The 18,891-nt window shown below is 38.9% G+C and overlaps 3 protein-coding genes across 6 annotated transcripts in view; 1 reads left to right on the forward strand and 2 right to left on the reverse strand.

Annotated features, from left to right (window-relative positions):
* The window catches only part of rgs3a (regulator of G protein signaling 3a), a 192,821-nt gene extending 183,418 nt beyond the window's left edge, over positions 1-9,403 (reverse strand). The window contains exons 1-2 of one of the 2 annotated variants that reach the window (XM_032539756.1): positions 9,249-9,403; positions 3,012-3,139 (exon numbers count right to left, since the gene is read on the reverse strand). In XM_032539756.1, coding sequence (XP_032395647.1) covers positions 3,012-3,090 — 79 coding nt within the window. In that variant the 5' untranslated portion in view covers positions 3,091-3,139; positions 9,249-9,403. Of the gene's footprint in view, positions 1-3,006; positions 3,140-9,248 lie in introns of both variants that reach the window. The other variant, XM_032539755.1, reaches the window with a different exon arrangement.
* On the forward strand, positions 3,350-13,567 carry rabepk (Rab9 effector protein with kelch motifs). 2 transcript variants are annotated; one of them, XM_032539783.1, is made up of 8 exons: positions 3,350-3,355; positions 10,328-10,431; positions 10,521-10,675; positions 11,125-11,280; positions 11,559-11,723; positions 12,733-12,882; positions 13,018-13,167; positions 13,298-13,567. In XM_032539783.1, exons 2-8 carry the CDS (start codon positions 10,379-10,381, stop codon positions 13,519-13,521), a joined length of 1,053 nt encoding a protein of 350 aa, XP_032395674.1. In that variant the 5' UTR covers positions 3,350-3,355; positions 10,328-10,378; the 3' UTR covers positions 13,522-13,567. The 2 variants fall into 2 exon arrangements, with proteins under 2 accessions (XP_032395674.1, XP_032395673.1); XM_032539782.1 differs by lacking the exon at positions 3,350-3,355 and adding an exon at positions 9,463-9,689 and having other exon boundaries at positions 10,377-10,431.
* A 191-nt stretch (positions 13,568-13,758) lies between these two features.
* On the reverse strand, positions 13,759-17,811 carry hspa5 (heat shock protein 5). 2 transcript variants are annotated; one of them, XM_032539780.1, is made up of 9 exons: positions 17,540-17,811; positions 16,831-16,968; positions 16,476-16,707; positions 16,224-16,361; positions 16,017-16,129; positions 15,524-15,914; positions 15,138-15,375; positions 14,874-15,041; positions 13,759-14,756 (listed from the first exon to the last, which is right to left on the reverse strand). In XM_032539780.1, exons 1-9 carry the CDS (start codon positions 17,794-17,796, stop codon positions 14,188-14,190), a joined length of 2,244 nt encoding a protein of 747 aa, XP_032395671.1. In that variant the 5' UTR covers positions 17,797-17,811; the 3' UTR covers positions 13,759-14,187. The 2 variants fall into 2 exon arrangements, with proteins under 2 accessions (XP_032395671.1, XP_032395670.1); XM_032539779.1 differs by having other exon boundaries at positions 16,831-16,980.
* Between the last annotated feature and the right edge of the window lie 1,080 nt (positions 17,812-18,891).

The following is an 18,891-nucleotide window of genomic DNA, read 5'->3' on the forward strand; positions in this document are numbered from 1 at the left end:
CTCTCACTCTCACTCTCACTCTCTCTCTCTCTCTCTCTGCTTTAATAGGCTTTGCTGCTATGTCACATTAACATTTGAAAACCTGTGTGCCCCCACCAGCATCCAATATGCCCAAGCCAGGGGACACTGTTGGTCTTTATGTGACAGCTAAAGCCGCCATTATCAGCAGAAAGGAGCAAGAAAATAGACTGGAGTTAATCCATGTTCTGTAACATTTTCTGTGAGAACTGGAGCAATTTTAAAAAAGTTGGGAAACTGCTGTGTGGGGAACATAGAGCAGATTAGATGAGATACATACAAGGTGTCCTGGCTTTCGCTTCCTCAAAGAATTTCTTTTTAAAGTTATATAACTTGAAAAAAATGTACCTTCCTCTGATAGCTGCCAAAACCAGTGAGCAGGAGCTCTTGCTGCATTACCTAATAGGTGCAAATCACACTTATTGTGTCTGTTGAATCCATAGAGGGGGACACCTTTATGTCAGATGCCAATAGGCCTTGACAGACAGAACAGTAGAGCATTGTTTGATGGCTTTAAAGAGAAAGATCTGGGAGGATTCAGTATCTGGAAGACTGCACATTTCATAAAAGGCCTTGGCCTGTGTTTAATATTTCACAATCTAAAATGCTCAGTGCACTTTAATCATGCCGACAAGGAACCTCAATCCATTACACATAATCATTGGCAGGCTTATCCATTCTTAGGAGGGAATGAGAGATATCTGCTCCATGCACAATAACAAATATAAAATGAAAATACAAATAGGGTGATAACAAAAGACACTAAACACCTACACAATCTTTTTTGTTGTTAAAATGCTTATATATACACAATAACTGAAGGGTTAACTAAGGGGAAGGTAACAAGTAAAAGATAGACTCATAAATCCTTAATTTAAAAAAGGACAGTTTGTTTGTTGACATTCGACTAGATTTGAACTTTTTAATTTCCCCTTATTACATTGGAATACCATAAATAAACATAAAATCTGAAGCTACAAACAGGTTTTGGGATCCACACAATGTTTGATACATTATAACCAAATGATGCTCTTTTGGTAACAGTATTACCTCTGGCCAGAGGTCAGGCCAGATTCAGCATTTTTCTGATGTCACTTCTTGTAGAAGCATCTCTAGTTTTCATTGCAAATTTGAGATCTGGTTTGGATTTCTGGGTTGGACATTCATTATTATTCTTTATAAATACTGAGCCAATAGAAGAGTAAGAATAAAATACAGTAATTATTTAAATGAGGCTGGTCTTTGATTAATATCCCTTTTAAAGCACAAGTTATCTTCTAGTCTGACAAACCCTCCTTATGCTCTCAGTATTCTCTATCTATTCTTCAATGTATTCCCTCTCGTTACTCTCTTCTCTACCCTTCCACCCTTCATCTATAACTTTTACTCAGGCACCGCCTCAAACTCTAGTCAGTGGTGCATTTATTAACTCTAGAGTATGAGCGTGACTGTCAAACAAAGGGTAAAAAACACAAAAGCTGAACAAAGAAGAAACTTAGTTCAAACCACTCCGGTTAGTAGCTACACAAAAAACGTTACTTTAAATTTCCTAGCAGCAAACTGGGCCTTTTTCAGCAAACGTAAAGTTGTTTAGATGCTTGTGTTGTTGATTGGTTTGTTGTTGGTGTAACAGAATAGTTGTGACTAGACTAAGACTAACCTGCAAATTTACAGTACATCAGTAAAGTATTCTGCTGCAACATTGTAAAAAGTATACAATTATCAGAAAAGAAACTACTAGAAAACTATACTGTATATATGATACAAATGCCCAAGGGGAAAAATCATTAGGTCCTGACCAGGTTGGTGACTGTAATTCACTCCTTGGCAGTTAAAAATCTTTCCCTAAGGGTGACCGCAGACACTCTACCAAACCATAGAAGCATTATGGTCAAGCTCATGGCAAAGTCTGCCCCAGTTCTGAAAGGGTGCGCTATCAGAATGACCTCAGTGAATTCCTAAGCAAGAAGATTGTGTATAACATGACGCCACAAATCAAAAAACAAATTTCCAACTTTATTGTTTTAGATACAATGCCAGTTGTCAGGCATGCCAAGTGAGGCTTGATAAAATGGACCACAGAGAAAAGCTTGAGATGTTTCTTTTGAAGACTGCGACGATCAAGAATGTGGCTGTGCTACCAATATGAGCGAGAATGAGGGTGACAAAGCAAATTTATTATTATTTATATGGGTCAAATCTGGGTGCACAAATACATTTTTAAAAAAAACCAAGACGTTTTGGGTTACACTGGGTACCTCCGTAAACCCATGTCATGTATATTTTCACAAAATAATGGGACATACTGAGAGGCCATGCAATTATGACGCTAAAGTTGTCAACAGAAACTAGATAGGAGAACTTAGTAACAAGAACTTGAGGTGAGGGAGAAAGATACTGATGGCATATAAACGCTGAAGCACAATGCTCTGCTGATATTAGAAGAGCAGATACACCCACACTTGCATCGCAGGCATAAAATACAAAAAATACCACCACCACAGCTGTAACCACACCCCTGTAATACCTTATCCATATTTATATGTGTGGACAGGTAAATACTGGATCATGGATGAGGCTTTAATTTAGTCTTACAGTAAACAGTGTAGGTGTACCCTCCTCCAGTCTGGCTAACACACTCCATAAATGATTCATGGTGTCACCAGATCAGGAGGGGCAGTCTCATTACCAGACCAAAGGACTTGTTGCTACATCTGAGCCCACATGTTGCTGCAAGTAATATGCCTCTCAAATTAGACACGCTGTAGGATCCAGTGTCTGTGCTGGCAGACCTAAGTGCGCAATCCTTTATATACCTTGGACACATTCCTTTAAAGTCACCACTATAGATTAGGACAAACAGACACTTTTTTGCATTTTATTTTGGTTGAGGCTGTTATGGATGCATGCCAAAAACCTCTTAACTATCACATACTACAGGCAAAAACCACGGTATTTTTTGACAAAAAAAATGAAAAAGGAATGAACCTCACCATGGGTCCTAAGGCGGAAGGACGATGTCTCAGGTAAGCTGGCAGTGGGATTCCGCAGATAGACTCTGAGACAGGTCATCTTGGATGGAGCATGCTAGCTGCCACTGTAGACCAGATGGTTGCATCAACTACAGAGAAGAAACGGAACTTGATGCTTAATGCTGTGTGTGTGTGTGTGTGTGTGTGTGTGTGTGTGTGTGTGTGTGTGTGTGTGTGTTGTGTGGTGGTGTGTGTTGTGTGTGTGTGTGGGTGTTGGTGTGTGTGTGTGTGTGTGTGTGTGTGTGTTTATTAATCTAGCTAATCATATAATTCTCTAAGGATTTCTGATTATATAGTTTAAAAAAGTATCTGGGGTGGTTTATCTAAACAAGCTACTTTACTAACCTCTTCTTAGAAGGAGGAGTGCCAGTGGAAGTTCATCAGGCCCTGCAAGCTGCCATGGAGAAGCTTCAGCAGCGTTTCACATCCCTCATGAGAGAGAAAGCTGACCTGAAGGAGAGGGTGGAGGAGCTGGAGCACCGCTGCATTCAGCTGTCTGGAGAGACTGACACTATAGGTGAGACAGTCTGTCTGTCGTATAACTTTGTTAACCAATTAGTTTTGGTTGAATGTTGTATCTAATAGTTCATGACAGACAGAGGGAGCACAAAGAACATTTAAATTGGTTGTGTTATAAATCTGGAGAAATTACTAATCATTTATTTTCAAAGTTGCACTTTAAGCTTCAGCAGTGGACTAAATGGAGCTTCTGAAGGACATACTGTAATAGCCACATTATTAGTTTTGTTATGGTTTTCTATCCATTTAGCATCGTAAAGTGTACTCATACTGATTAAAGTCTGTTTTGCATGGTTCATATGAATGTTTGTTGTTCTTGTTACTAATGAGCCACCTACCAGTGATAGACAGCTTTGAAGCTGAAATAAAAAATATATTGTTACAGAAAAGCCTGCTTTCTATTATAATACAGTATTTTCCTAGTTTTCTATGGGCTGGTTGGTTTTGTACCATTTGGAGTCAACCAAAGACAATATGGGCGCCATTCACTGTACTGATTACAACTGCACTTGGCAGCTTCCTGACAAATGTACACAGACAAAAGTAATAACATGTGAGAGCCCAAGGTTAATTTAACAATGCCAGCTCAGTTTCCAAGGAGAAAATAAAGAATATCACCATTTGTTTTAATGACCATTAAAGCATTACCATTAACACTCATACTCACAATACAACTAATACATGACACAACCACTAAGACACACAACAAACAACACCAACTCAAAGCCTGTCTAAAACATTTGATTTCTCTATATACTAATTTCATGTCTTACATAATTGAGAAAATAAATCACTTAGCAACTCATCCACTAAATCACAAATAAAGTGGGCTGGATAGCTCTTCAACAACAGAAAAAAAAGGAATGTAAAAATAAAAAGTTATTTAATGTTCTACACTATTCCTTGTGTAAACAAAAAACAAGGTTAACTTTTAGTTAAAATATGTATTACTTTCTGAAATCATATAGTAATATGCCATATTAATTTAAGACAACAAGGAACAAAAGCATTATACAGCTTTCTCCAGAACAAACAACAAAGAGGATACTGTAACAAAAAACAAAAACATGTTTTTAATACACAGATTAAATAATCAGTCTTCTGTGAACTGTATAATATACTGAACTAAGCCAGTGTTGTGGTTGTGTGGCAATAATCCAGATTACTTCACAGCATGATTTAACACACCTCTGGGTGAAATGTGACACAACAACAATAGATCCAGCACATTATTTTGTCAATTTGCCCAGTGGCAGTGTACCACTAACCCAGAGATGAACTTGTTTGCTAATCCTGATTATCAAACTGCCCACCCACTAAGTACGCATCCAAATCAAGCTTTTTCTAAGGGAGATAAAAAGAGTCTGCTTGTTGAATTGCTTACCACAGTCCATACACACAACACGCTCACAAAAATAGCAAGCATTCTGAGAACCTATTTTAAGATGACAAAAAAAATATGTACACAATTATCTCTTTCTCCTTCCTCTTGTCCCCTCCTCAGGACTTTGAAAAGTCATAATTCTTTCCCTCTCGCCACAAAAAGCCCCTGATTCATTTGGTTCTTATCAGATCCAGTGAAAGGAAAACAAAGGAGTTCACGGAAATTTATACTCTGCTTCCCTGAAGGGGAAACTGGGCAGATAACGCTACAGTGGCATGGCATGGTCTGTCTAAGGGGACAGATCTGGACTTTCATATGTCAGTCCCCCAGAGAGTTACAAAACACACACACACACACTAAAGCATAGCATATTAGAGAAGAGTTAATTTAGTGTTTTTAATTTGGTGGGGGCTGACGTTTTACAAACATAGTGAAAACACCCACCTACCGGTATGTGTTTTTAATATGTTTTTTTTAGTTTTTTTCTTATAAAAACAAAATAGATTTCTAAAACGGATCTGAGGGCAGATGTCATTGTTAGTAAGTTTGGACTAACAGAGTTACAGCAACTTATGTTAACACTAATTTGGCAAAAGAATTACTCACATATGCAAATATGTAGTGTGTTGCACAACAAGACTTGAGATTTACATGATTAGGTTATCGACACACAATCTGTGTTATTTATCTTGTACAGCCTATAAACAGCCTGGAGCAAAAGACACATGTCAGGGCACTGATTATTTAATGGTACAAGGTTATATTTATTGGGATTTACAGGAGCCTTGTGTTTGTATTTTTATCTACAGTTCATTTATTAAAAATCAAGTAAAAGTTTTAAATATGAACTATAAACACATATCGTTCACAAGGGGCAGAATATTGACAGATTTGGACCTACCATGAGCAGTTTTAGCCCCTGCATGGCCAATGTCACAAGCAAAAAGTTGTGGGTCAAAACCACAGTGCCCTGAAGACATATATAGCAAATGTTCCTAAGGCCCCCATAGGTTCAGGCCTGAGAGGTGAGTGCAAGGTAAAGACATACAGTAGTGTGTGCAAGGCAGAGCAGTGTGACAAAGGGGCAATATCAGGTGTAACTGAAAAAGAAGGTAGAGAGGAGTGAGACTTAATTAAGATAGTAGAGATAAAAAGAAGAGACTGGGAGATGTTCCTCGAAGAGAGAAGTTTTCAATTTGCGCAAAGATTGGGGATGACTGTGCAGTTTTGACTGGGGGGTGAATTGGGGAAGGAGAAGAGAAAAGGCTGTGTGCAGAGATGTCCAGATTGCCACAGGAGACAGCGGAGCACCTGGTGGTAGCAGACTGGACTGTGTGGCTGCTTAATCAATTAAGTTAGTGACACACTATCTAAGTAGTAAACGATAAAAAAAAGATCAGGATGTGGGGCACTGGCAGACTAGATGTAGAACAAATGCTTAATTACAGATTGACTAAAAATAAAAGTATTGGCAGAATTAACTAAAGCAAGTCAGTAAATATTTGTTAAGGGCTGTGAAGAAAGTTTTTGCAGTAAAAATGTTTTAATTAATTAACTAGTCAACAAACACATTTTGATAATCAATTCACTGCTGAAGTCAGTTATCACATAAAAAATGTCAAACATTCACAGCTTCCTACTTCCTAAATGTTAGGATTTGAGGTTTTTTCCTATTTAATGTAATTGTAAATTAAAGGTCTGTAGGATTTGGACTGTCGGTCGGACAAAACAAGCAATCTGAGGGCATCACCTTGGGCTTGACAAGCACTTTTCCTTATTTTAAATGTTTTATAAACTTAATAATTCATCAAAAATATCATCAGTAATTAAAATAATCATTAGTTGCAGCCCTACCAAGAAAAAGAAAAGAAGAACTTGACATCTCATTTCATTGAATTCCTGTTATTCAAGTGATGTTACCCAAAAAGAAAAGAAATCAATAGACAATTCAGTTATTTAGCTCATCAACATATAAACAATCTTGAGAAGTGCTCTGTGTCTACCTTGAATCCTATCTTGTTTTCTGAATTTGCAATCTCTTAATCCAAGCAACTCCATGAATCTATTATTCATTTTAGGATGACGTATTGCTTTTATAAGGCTCTTAGCAAAACCTCAGCTTGCTTTTGGGCATATAACTTGTTGCATTCTTAGTGTTCCTGTCCTTTTCATTTGATGTGTCAGAATGAACTACTAAATATTCAGTATGGTAATGCAGACTTTGCTCCAGGTCACAAGCAATGTGGCAGTCTTACTTGTCTGTTAGCTGCACTAACCTAAAAATGCAGAATAGCACGTGTATTTGGCACAAATCTTAGTAAAGATGATTATTGTTACAGTCAGTACAAAAACTAGAGTACAAATCACCCTGAAATATGTTTGTGTTTTGCTACTTTTAGATATGAAACATCCCACAGAGTCAGAAAGTAATTAATCCATTCATTACTTTGCTCATTCATTCTTTAGGGAGGCCGTGTCTACAGAAGACTTAACTGATCCAGATACGTTCACTCTGCTCCCACTGTATCTGCAATACTGCTGACTCTGCAGGACCCTTTTTCAATTATATCAGTATGTGACTTTGTCGATGTATATTCCAATTAGAGATTAAATCTCGTTCCATGTTCCATTTATTGTATCTGATTCTGGGTACATTATCACACACATTGCTCTCTTTTCCCTCCGCAATATTTAAAAAAAGGTTAGCAGTTATTGAAAGAAATTAATTGAATGCACATGAAATACATTTTACAAAATACCATTTGTATTTATTCTAATGGGAAAGCAGCTCCTCACACTAAAAACTAGTATTTCCTAAATAAATATATGTACAACCTGCATTTGTGTTGCATGTTGTTTTGACATAATTTTTAATACTGTTCTATAAGTTTATAAAATATGTAATCCTTTGCCCACATGTCAATTTATGACATTAAGACACAAATACACCAGAAATAGCATACCAAAACGTACAAGTTCATGTCATAAACACTCACTCACTCAGGCAGTCCAAGCTACCTTTAGTATAGCATTTGAAATTTTAACAAAAAGACAATGGCACAACCTACTGGAAATGTTATGAAATGCATTTTTTTAAGTGCGCACATGTTGATGTGGGCTCAGGCACAAATTGCATCTTACATCTTACATCTTAAATATTGTTTCAAATTTTACTGGTAATGTGAGGGATGGGAAAATCAGTTGGAAACTGCTACATTTTCCTTCAAAGAAACTGAGACATTGGTCTGCACTATAACAAACACATAATCCCACAAAAAGGACTGTGTGAACCCTGGTATCTATTGATTTGGCATGTGCAAATAAAGGGGTTGCAGTACTTTAGCCACATGCTGTAGTTCCCAAAATTCAGAATTACAGTACAGAACTGCAAACAATACTACATCCTGCACGTACACTACACACACTAATAACGATGGGAGTAGAGGTATATTTTACTCTTAAACGACTCTAAAAAGGGATGGAAACAATGCACTCATGTAAAATTAACTATCTAATAAAAAGGTCCAAAAAAAGTGTAGCTTTTAAATGTTAAAGAATGTGTTTCAGTTTGTCTGACTGGACAATTAGGTGATATTGGAGGTCCAAGTGCATGGTTGTATCATAATTGATATTGTTCATTTGGGTGGACAAATATAAAAACGTATCTGCTACTGCACATTAAAGAAGATTTTTACCTTATTTCCCAAGATGTGACTCTTGGACTTTAGAGTAATTTGAATCACAAACCAAGCCTGAAAAACTAAAGGGAAAAGAACAAGTTTTTTAAACTTGTTTCACAAGTTGATGCACTTTTCCTACTTTGTATTGCAACTATTGCGCAACAGTTTTCATCGTGATAAATAGTTTAATATGATCTTATCTTAATCTGGTGGCTAACATTTCCTTCGTGAAACAAAACAACACAAATGCTTTACTAAATGCCATGTTGAGTTATAAATTAATGGAATAGTTTGGAAGTAGATTAGTATAGGTTACAACCACACCTTTCAATTTATGGAGAAATGTCACTCTGCTGCCATCTTTGTTCGGCTGAACTAACGTTAATTTAAAATATTTACTGTGCAGCCTGGCCTGGTAAATAGGTTATTTTTTTAAGAAGATTAAAGATTTATTGGTATACTGAAAACATAATCTCTTGTCAGCTGTTCTTCTGGGCTTTTAAAACGTTAACTTGATGTGTAAGTGAAGAAAAGGTAATTATCTCCGTGACTCAAACTATCAATGGAAACCAATGACTATGTTTGATACAAACAAGTGTGGCGCTCATTGCCTACCTTTTTACTTGAAGTGGGAAATTGGAGGTTTTAGGTCAAACGGGAAGACACTTTTTTTGAGAGTGTAAACAGGCAAAGACTTCTATGCCAACCCCTGCAAGGACTTCACACTAATGTGTTATTATGCATGACAAAAATATGAACTTCGTCATAGCTCGTTGCTACATTCAGCAGTAGGATGGACAGGATAGTGCGCATGCGCTTGAGATAACCATGGAAACTACGTTTGGAAATTAGACAGTGGTATTAACCTAACCAACGTTGCAACGTAACATTTACGTACGTATGTTTTAACGTAAAGCCGTCTCATGGACGGGACAGCCTTTACAGTCCCACGTAGCTAGTAATAAGAGTAATAACCAATGTCACTGTATGAATGTTAGAAAGTGGTGCCAAAGGATACCGATAGTTCTCTCCTCATTCCACCCGGAAACAGAACAGGTTAGTGCGGAGGAAGTTCTTCACATGATCTTTGAGTAAACGTTAGCATGTAGCTAACGTAGCGTCTTGATGGTGCTGAGTGTGTTCCCCAACAGTGACAGTGTGCTAAATCAAGCTAACGTTAGCTAGCGTTATATATTTCACATATAGTATTACAGCTGTTTTTACAAGTCACCCGTCACCAATGCTGTATAGTATTTGTTTTCCAGTTGTATAGTATTTGTTTTGTTTTGCTGTATAGTATTTGTTTTGCTGTTGTATTTGTTTTGCTGTTTAGTATTTGTTTTGCTGTTTTATTATGTATAGTATTTGATTTGCTGTTTTTAATGTATGAATTCCCTGTGCGGTTTCCTTGAGTGCCAAGAAAGGCGCCTTTAAATAAAATGTATTATTATTATTATTATTAATAATAATCGTTTAAAAGAGGAATTCTTAAGCTTAGCTAGACTGTAGCTAGCTTGGTCCACACTAATTAATGACTTGTGTGGATAGAATAACGTTAGCATCATCTTATCGAGACTTAGCTAAAGTTATCATAAGGGGTAAAATCAGAAATAATGTTGTAGGCTAGTGTATCAGCTATTTGTTTTCGCACCGGATCACCACTGAAAATGTAACAACTTGATCTCTGACAAGAGAAGTATAAAAAAAACAATAACACTAGGTTCACTCATATATCTTTGACAGCCATGGAGTTTCTCCCAGTACTTGACCCTCTAGATAAACCCAAAGAAGGAATATGGTAAGTCATTTCAGATTATTTAATTGCACTCGTGATGTACGTTAATGAGCTAACGTTTTATCTTGCTGAAATTGTTTTGTTGTCAACAGGTATTCTTTGATACCCAGGGGCGGTGCTCCAGGAGTTAGTGTGGGTCACACCTGCACGTTCATTCCATCTGGAGATGGGGGAAAAGGAAGAATAGTTATTGTTGGGGGAGCCAACCCCAGCGGCTGTTTCTTACATTCGCATATCATAAATCTAGGTAACAAAAAATGCAAGCAAATAACTTGTCCAGGCAGGGATTTGACATCTGCATTACTGTGTTGTATAAGTTCTACAACAAAAATATACAAGAAGTTTGAAGACTTGTTTAAAACATAACAAGTAAGACTTGCAACAAGTTTGACATAGACTAGGTCAGTGTATAATCTAATTGTTGTGAAATCACCAAAAATCACCACTGAAACGTGAAATTTACAAAAGAGGAGGGAGAGATGGGTGTGAAAATGTTTTTTACAGTGCAGAATTTGTTGATAACTGTAGTGTAATCCATAATTTTTAACCATTATGGATAGAGTCCCCATCACCAATGATAACAAAGATAACATAAGCCAAAGTAATGTAATGTCAGTGGCAGGGTTATTAGCGTATTCCCTTCACATTCATATCATAGAGCTTTCTTTGCATTTTTGTCTTTCTTGACTCCACCAGATAATCATGAATGGGACATCCCAGACTGGGAGGGTATGGAGTCACGGTATGAACACTGCAGCTTTGTGCCAGAGAGCTGCCCTCAGAGCCTGTGGGTGTTTGGAGGTGCACAGCAGAGCGGCAATCGCAATTGTATCCAAAATATACAGCTAACAGGTACATTCAGATTCACCTTGTAATGTGTGATCTTCATTAGTAGCATAGCACTCTGGTGATTTTGCAGATTAAGACGGCTTCACTCAAAGACGAGTTGCTGATCTACTGTATGAAATCATCCGCTGCAGTGTTTGGTTGTAGACTCTCTAATTCACATTACCTGGTTTTTCCTCTCTGTTGTAACCAATGTTGCTGTGACAGACAGATTGATTATATAGTATGTGACGATTTCTGGCGAAATATGTGACGAGTGTGATCTGCTCTTTACATGTTTCCAGAGAGTGGGCCTCGCTGGAAGAATGTAGTGGTGAATGGCAAACCCCCCGTTCCTAGGACATACCACACCAACTCAGCTTGCATAGGGGACAGACTATATGTCTGTTCTGGAGGGGAAGCAGGAGCTGCACCTGTCTCAGACCCCAAACTTCATGTCTTCGATACAGGTTTGTGATTAATTAACCACATGCTTAACATTTGTATCTCCAGCACCCAGTAAATCTTTCTACAAGTTATCTTATATCACCACCAACATAACATATTTTGCCCCACAGCTTTTAAGGCTGCCCTCTTACTTTTGTTGCACCTGGTATGGCATGCCAACCTGCAAGTTTAACATTTTTATTAGTAAAGAAATTGTATCGCACCTTCCGTAAATCCCTGCATAACAGCTTTCAACTTCAACCTGAGCAGAGTTCTGATTAAGAAGAAGAATTTAAAACACCTGTGTGGTTGTACAAGGCTTTTAATATTTTTGTCATACTGAAAGCATCCAGTTTGTAATTGTGATTATATTTGGGGAAAATATCTGAAATTATTAGATATTTGTGATTGTAAACATGGCAATAAGAGCATTTTGTGTTTTGGTGAAAATTAATACGAAAATAATTGTGTATGATAAGGTGCCATCATTTTTCTTACCCTCTAAAACAGTTGGGGACAAGAGAAATTATACCAGGCTTTTTGACAGTAGATATTTCACTTCACATACGTTCATTTTTTTTTATATTCTTTTTGTGACTGATCTCATCTCTTTAGGAACAGCACAAGTGTAACTGATAACATTATTAATAATGACTGCAGTTCATTTAGGTGTGCCATTTCCAGGGCCCTGTTTTTGTGGATGCTGACTGGGACACTTAATCACACCTGTGCTTTTCCAGAGATGACAAGTCAAACTGAATCAATTTGAATCCTTACCAAATAAACAGATCCATAGATTAGAGTCCTTTGGAAAGAAAGTAGTTAATTTAAACTTTACTGATGCTACCTGACTCCATATTATATACACAGATGTACTGGATCTGTGATAGTTTCACTGTGTCAAAGTCCTTTTAATAGCATTGGAAAAAATTAATACATAATCATAAATTAATACATAATCCGCCTATTGAAGGTGTGACTATCTTATTCTGTTTTAAGTATATGATGGATTTTATCTTTTGGTATTCCCAGTGTCTTCCATCTGGTCTCAACCAGAAACACAAGGCAGAAACGTGCCAGCCAGGCATGGCCACATTGTTGTGGCAGTAGGTTCAAAGATCTACATTCATGGAGGCATGGCTGGAGACAAATTCCACAATGATATGTACTCTCTTGACACAAGTAAGCCTGAACTTTTAACCATAAATGTAAGTTTATTTATTTCCCAGCTGTATTTATTTTAGATTTTCATACAGAATGAAAATGTAGAGCCTCTGAACTTTGTTTAAGAAAATAAAACCATGTCCGTTTTTAAAGGGAGCATACAGTGGGAGAAAGTGCAGGCCAAAGGAGACATCCCACCAGGAGTAGCAGCCCACTCAGCTGTAGTTCTGGGCAAGAACATCTACATTTTTGGGGGGATGACTGCAGATGGAGCTGGCAACTCAATGTACAGATTTAACACAGGTATATTGTTTTTCAGAAGCTCTTAAAATATTATTAAGCACTGTTTGACTATATGAATGCTGTGGGGCATTCTTCCTGGAAATCTTAATTTGAGCTTGTACATACTTAATGTTAAACCTCCTGTTTGCAGACAAAAATCGATGGGTCCTCCTGAAGTTTGAAGGGGATTTGCCACCCAACCGCTTAGACCACTCAATGTGTTTATTGCCCTGGAAAGTTTGTGGTGAGGGAAATGGAGATAAGGAATCAAACAGCCCAGCAGCATCAGAGACAATAAATCTGGCTTTTGCATTTGGAGGAATGGATACCCAAGGTGTCATTCATAATGACTGTATTGTGACTGTGGTGACATGATGCTGTAATATTCATTTACCCAACTATAAATAAAATGAAGTACTTAGTGATTGCTGAATATTTCATTAAACTGTCAATTTGTACTTTCAGTACTGAAAGTAACATTTGAGTTCTGAAACAATCTGGGTGTGGACAGATCATTTGAGCCATTGTTCAATATTTGTAAGTGTTGGACATAGTATTCAGTGACAAATTTGGTGGACTACGCCCAATGTTGAAGAGATCAATCGAGAAACATTTTGTATCAAACATTTATTTCAATGTCTTTCCAGAAGTACAATGACCAGATTCAATAAATAACTTTTAGCAGTGCCTGTGAACATAATGAGTTCTTAATTACACAGACTTAATGGACCCACAAACAAAAACCTGCCCAGCCCATCCCGCACTAAGTCCCTCCCCACTAAAGAACCCAATCAGGACTGCCTGAGAACAGCAGCAGAAAGCCTCATATCTGGGCTGACGAATATCTCCACCTTCCAGCGAAGAGAACACCTCACAAACTGAAACTTATTTTAAAGTCTTTCAGAAGATTCAGTATGGTTGCTTGTTATCGCCACCCCTTCCCAACCATTCCTCTCACTAGTTGAGTCCCTTCAGTCCAATATATACATCTAGGAGGCACCTACCAGAGAGGCAAGGGGTGACAGAAGAGTTAAAACCAGCCTACAACTCGTCCTTCCCCTCTTGCTCACTGTCAGCACCCTCAGGTGGGGGTCCGCCCGCACTACCATAAAGCTTGCTGATAATGGGTTGAACCACCTCCTCTAGCTCCTTCTTCTTTGCCTGGAAGTCTTCCAGCTCAGCTTCCTGGTGTGACTCCATCCACTCAATCTTCTCCTCCACTGCCTTCTCAATGGTTTCCTTATCATCATCTGACAGCTTGCCGCCTAGCTTCTCCTTGTCGCCGATCTGGTTCTTCAGAGAGTAGGCATAGCTCTCCAACTCGTTGCGGGCGTCGATCCTCTCCTTTAGCTTCTTGTCCTCATCAGCAAAGCGCTCAGCGTCGTTCACCATGCGCTCGATATCCTCAGGTGTCAGGCGGTTCTGATCGTTTGTGATTGTGATCTTATTCTTGTTGCCGGTGCCTTTGTCCTCAGCAGTGACACGCAGAATACCGTTAACATCAATCTCAAAGGTGACCTCAATCTGTGGTACACCACGAGGAGCAGGAGGGATGCCAGTCAGGTCGAATGTGCCCAGCAGATGGTTGTCTTTTGTCAGTGGACGCTCACCTATAGAGAGAGAACTAGTTAAGACTGTGCACTAATCCATACAAGACAAAATGTTAATGATTAATGTTCATAACCAGATTTCCAATTCAAGTCTGGCAAGTTTAGTCAAACTCTTACCTTCATAAACCTTAATGGTGACAGTAGGCTGGTTATCAGAAGCTGTAGAAAAGATCTGAGATTTCTTTGTGGGCACCACAGTGTTCCTGGGGATTAGCTTGGTCATTACCCCTCCAACAGTCTCAATACCAAGGGTCAGGGGGCACACATCCAACAGAACCAGATCACCTACAAGAGAGAAAAGTTTTTGGTTAACGACAAGCTCAAGTTTGCAGGCTCAGTTAGTCAAACAGGTACTACAGTGTATACAGGAAGATGACTTACCAGTGTCCTCCTCTCCAGAAAGCACTCCAGCCTGCACAGCAGCTCCATATGCCACAGCCTCATCAGGGTTGATGCCCCTAGAAGGCTCTTTACCATTGAAGAACTCCTTCACCAGCTGCTGGATTTTGGGGATACGGGTGGAGCCTCCGACCAGGACAATCTCGTCAATGTCAGACTTCTTCAGGTCTGAGTCTTCCAGCACCTTCTGTACAGGCTTCATGGTGGAACGGAACAGGTCCTGGCAAGGTAAAAGATAAGGTTAAAAGGCTAGTCAAACATAAGGTTTTATAAATTAAAGAAAAAAAAAAAAGAAAAAAAAAGCAAAGTTTGTGTTGTGCTCGAGTCATTGTTTTTACACAACTAAACTGATGGGTTGCTTAACTTACCATGTTGAGCTCTTCAAACTTGGCACGGGTCAGTGTCTCAGAGAAGTCTTCTCCCTCAAAGAAGGACTCGATCTCAATGCGGGCCTGGTGCTGAGCAGACAGCCCCCTCTTCGCTTTCTCAACCTCACGACGCAGCTTCTGCACAGCACGGTTGTCTTTGCGCACATCTTTGCCAGTCTTTTTCTTGTACAGTTTGATGAAGTGCTCCATGACACGCTGGTCAAAGTCTTCACCTCCCAGATGTGTGTCACCGTTGGTGGCCACCACTTCAAACACACCATTGTCAATGGTCAGAAGGGAGACATCGAAGGTGCCACCACCCAGATCGAACACTAGAATGTTCTTCTCGCCATCCTTCTTGTCCAGACCATAAGCAATGGCAGCAGCGGTTCTAAAGAATACAATTATGAGAATGTATTATAGTCAAAGGGAGGGAAATTTACAATTTTGAAATGATAATGGAGGAATAAATCATTTTCATTAAGACACGTACGGCTCATTGATGATTCGCATAACATTTAGACCGGCAATGGTTCCAGCATCCTTAGTGGCCTGGCGCTGGGCATCATTGAAGTAGGCAGGGACAGTGACCACAGCATGTGTGACCTGAGGAAGATATGAGAACATTATATACAATTACACATTGTTTATGTACGAGTGGTATATCCTTTGATGTATATTATTTCCCTGTTGTGTGTACCTTTTTGCCCAGATAAGCCTCAGCAGTCTCCTTCATTTTAGTCAGCACCATGGCAGAGATCTCCTCCGGAGCAAATGTCTTCATCGTGCCACCACCAATGTCAACCTGAATATGAGGCTTGGTCTTCTTCTCAGTAACCTGTAGAGGAATATGGATAAATATTCATATGTTAAAGTGTGTCACTCAATTATAATTGAAAAACCTTCAGAGCCTATGAACTATAATGTCCCACTGTCAACAGTATAAACTTACCTTAAAGGGAAAGTACTTAAGATCCTGCTGCACAGAGGAGTCACCCCAAGAGCGCCCAATCAATCTCTTGGCATCAAAAACGGTGTTCTCAGGGTTAGAGGTCAGCTGGTTCTTGGCAGCATCACCAATCAGACGCTCCCCCTCGCTGGTGAAGGCCACATATGATGGGGTGATACGGTTACCCTGGTCATTGGCTATGATCTCCACACGGCCATTCTTGAACACGCCAACACTACAGGAAAACATTAGAAATTAATTATTAACAATTTCTGAGGTGAATTTTCAAAGTTGCATCAAAGCATTGTTAAAAAAAAAAATGCCAGTTTTTTTTTTTTTTTTTTTAATACTTTCTTACCATGAGTAGGTGGTCCCCAGGTCGATTCCAACCACGGTCCCCACACTCTCCCTCTTGTCGTCGTCATCGGCAAACACGGTGCCAGCCACCAGCATTACAACCCACATCAGCTTCATCGTTGCTTGTTTGAACTCAGATCTGCCAATAAATCTGGAGAGAAGGCAATACAATGTTTAAAAAAAACGTGGCTTTGCGTCCATGACTTGGGCGCTTAGCCTCCCACGGTCAGGTAGTTAGCTATCAGCTAACTGTAGTGCTGGATGTCATTTACTGGCATTCAGACCCATGATTGATGGGAAACGTGGCCTTTAGTAAGAAAACACCGAAAAATGTCAAATGTGTAACGTAGAGAGAATATTGGAAAAATGGGAGGAGCACCACTGCCTGTTTCAAATGTTACCACTGACTAGATTTTTTTTTTTTTTTTTTTTTTTTCCCCCATCCGCCGGTAACGTTTGCTTGCTAGCTAGCTAAGTAACGACATGCGAGGGAAAGTACTATACCATAATGAGCGTTTAAAAGTTTTTTTTACAATCAAAGTGATTGCCCATCTCATTCAAAAAGTTTATGTAAATTATGTCAGCATTGTCAAACGTTAGCTTAGCTGGCTTCATCATAATGAAAGCAAAATGAGGTCCAACGTTGTATAAAATACAAATATTACGTTGTCGCATTCTCACATTTAGAACAATGTTTATACATAACTTACCTTAATCGCAGTATTGTGAATACTTCAACGGCCTTGACGTTGCCTAAGCTGGAACTACCCTCACAGCAAAGTGTTTCTCTCTTTTTCAGTCGGTATTCTAGCTTCTGTTTAATGATGTTGAATGAACTGTGCTCTCTCCATATATAAGCCGTCACTTCTTCCCCGTCGTGGAGCCCAGCGATTGGCTGAGGAGCTGCTCGTTGGAACGCGCTGATTGGTTTCGTCCAGCACGCTGTCCGCTGCTGATTTGCAGACATTGGGTCAAGGCGACGTCACAACTTTTGCCTACTGTGCCGATGCTCATTGGCTGTCTGTCATGTGCATTCATGAACACAGTTGGAGCGTTGATACGCCACTCTAAGACTAAGGAAGGGTGCATTTTCACATTTTATACATTTGAAGTTATTGCTGCTTTTTTAAAATAATGTCCCCCCATGTATTGGACGGACATTAATTCTCATGTTGCGATTGTTCCAAGATGTGTGACTGTGTGGATACTGTGTTGGTATGAGCAGTGATGACTCATTACAATGATTTGTGAGATGTGTAATATGCAAAGCAAAGGTGGTTACATCAGATGAACTGTATTGTCTGGACGTTTCATCAGTGAATGTAGACAGAATTAAGACCGGTGTATGTATCCATACACTGTGTGTATGTAGCCTTTATACATATAGTGTATGTATGTCCGGTGTATGTATCCAGCTTGAAATGCAAGCAGCCTGTAATAATTGGCACTATCCAGCCTACTCTATCAGTGGTCACATACTGGTCATCATCCCAGATGTACATATTCATTTGTACACTGTAGGTTAAACAGGTTACAGCCGGTACATCCCATATCTAAATAGGTCAAGATTAGGTAACTGTTTGCCAAAGACACACTTCAATCCCTTTCAAATGTATGCTTACCCCAGCCAAAGTATGACTGTAAATAGGATATTTAGGGAAGTACTGTAACTATAGAATCACATGTATGTTGTCATCAATGTCCACCTGTTGTGTATATTTTCAACAAAAACACAACCTTCTTCTGTTGTAGAAGCAGGCCTAGTCATCATTAATATTTGGCATGTCAGGCTAAATGTGAGGAACACAGTGAAAAATATAACAACAAAAACTGCCAGGGGAAGAAAATAATTCACTTATTTCCAAAGGAAATCAACTTGTTTCAAAAATTTTGTAGAATCAGGTATATTATAGCAATGATCTTCTTTATTTGGTACTGACTCAAGACACGCACACTCAACTGAAAAAAACAATAAAGATAATCTGTAAAACTGAAAAAAAATGTTTTTTCTTTAACAGATTAACACCAACATAGTTTTTTTCTAAGAAGACCAAATAAGGCA

Source organism: Etheostoma spectabile, chromosome 16, assembly GCF_008692095.1.
Source record: "Etheostoma spectabile isolate EspeVRDwgs_2016 chromosome 16, UIUC_Espe_1.0, whole genome shotgun sequence".
Lineage (NCBI taxonomy): Eukaryota > Metazoa > Chordata > Actinopteri > Perciformes > Percidae > Etheostoma > Etheostoma spectabile.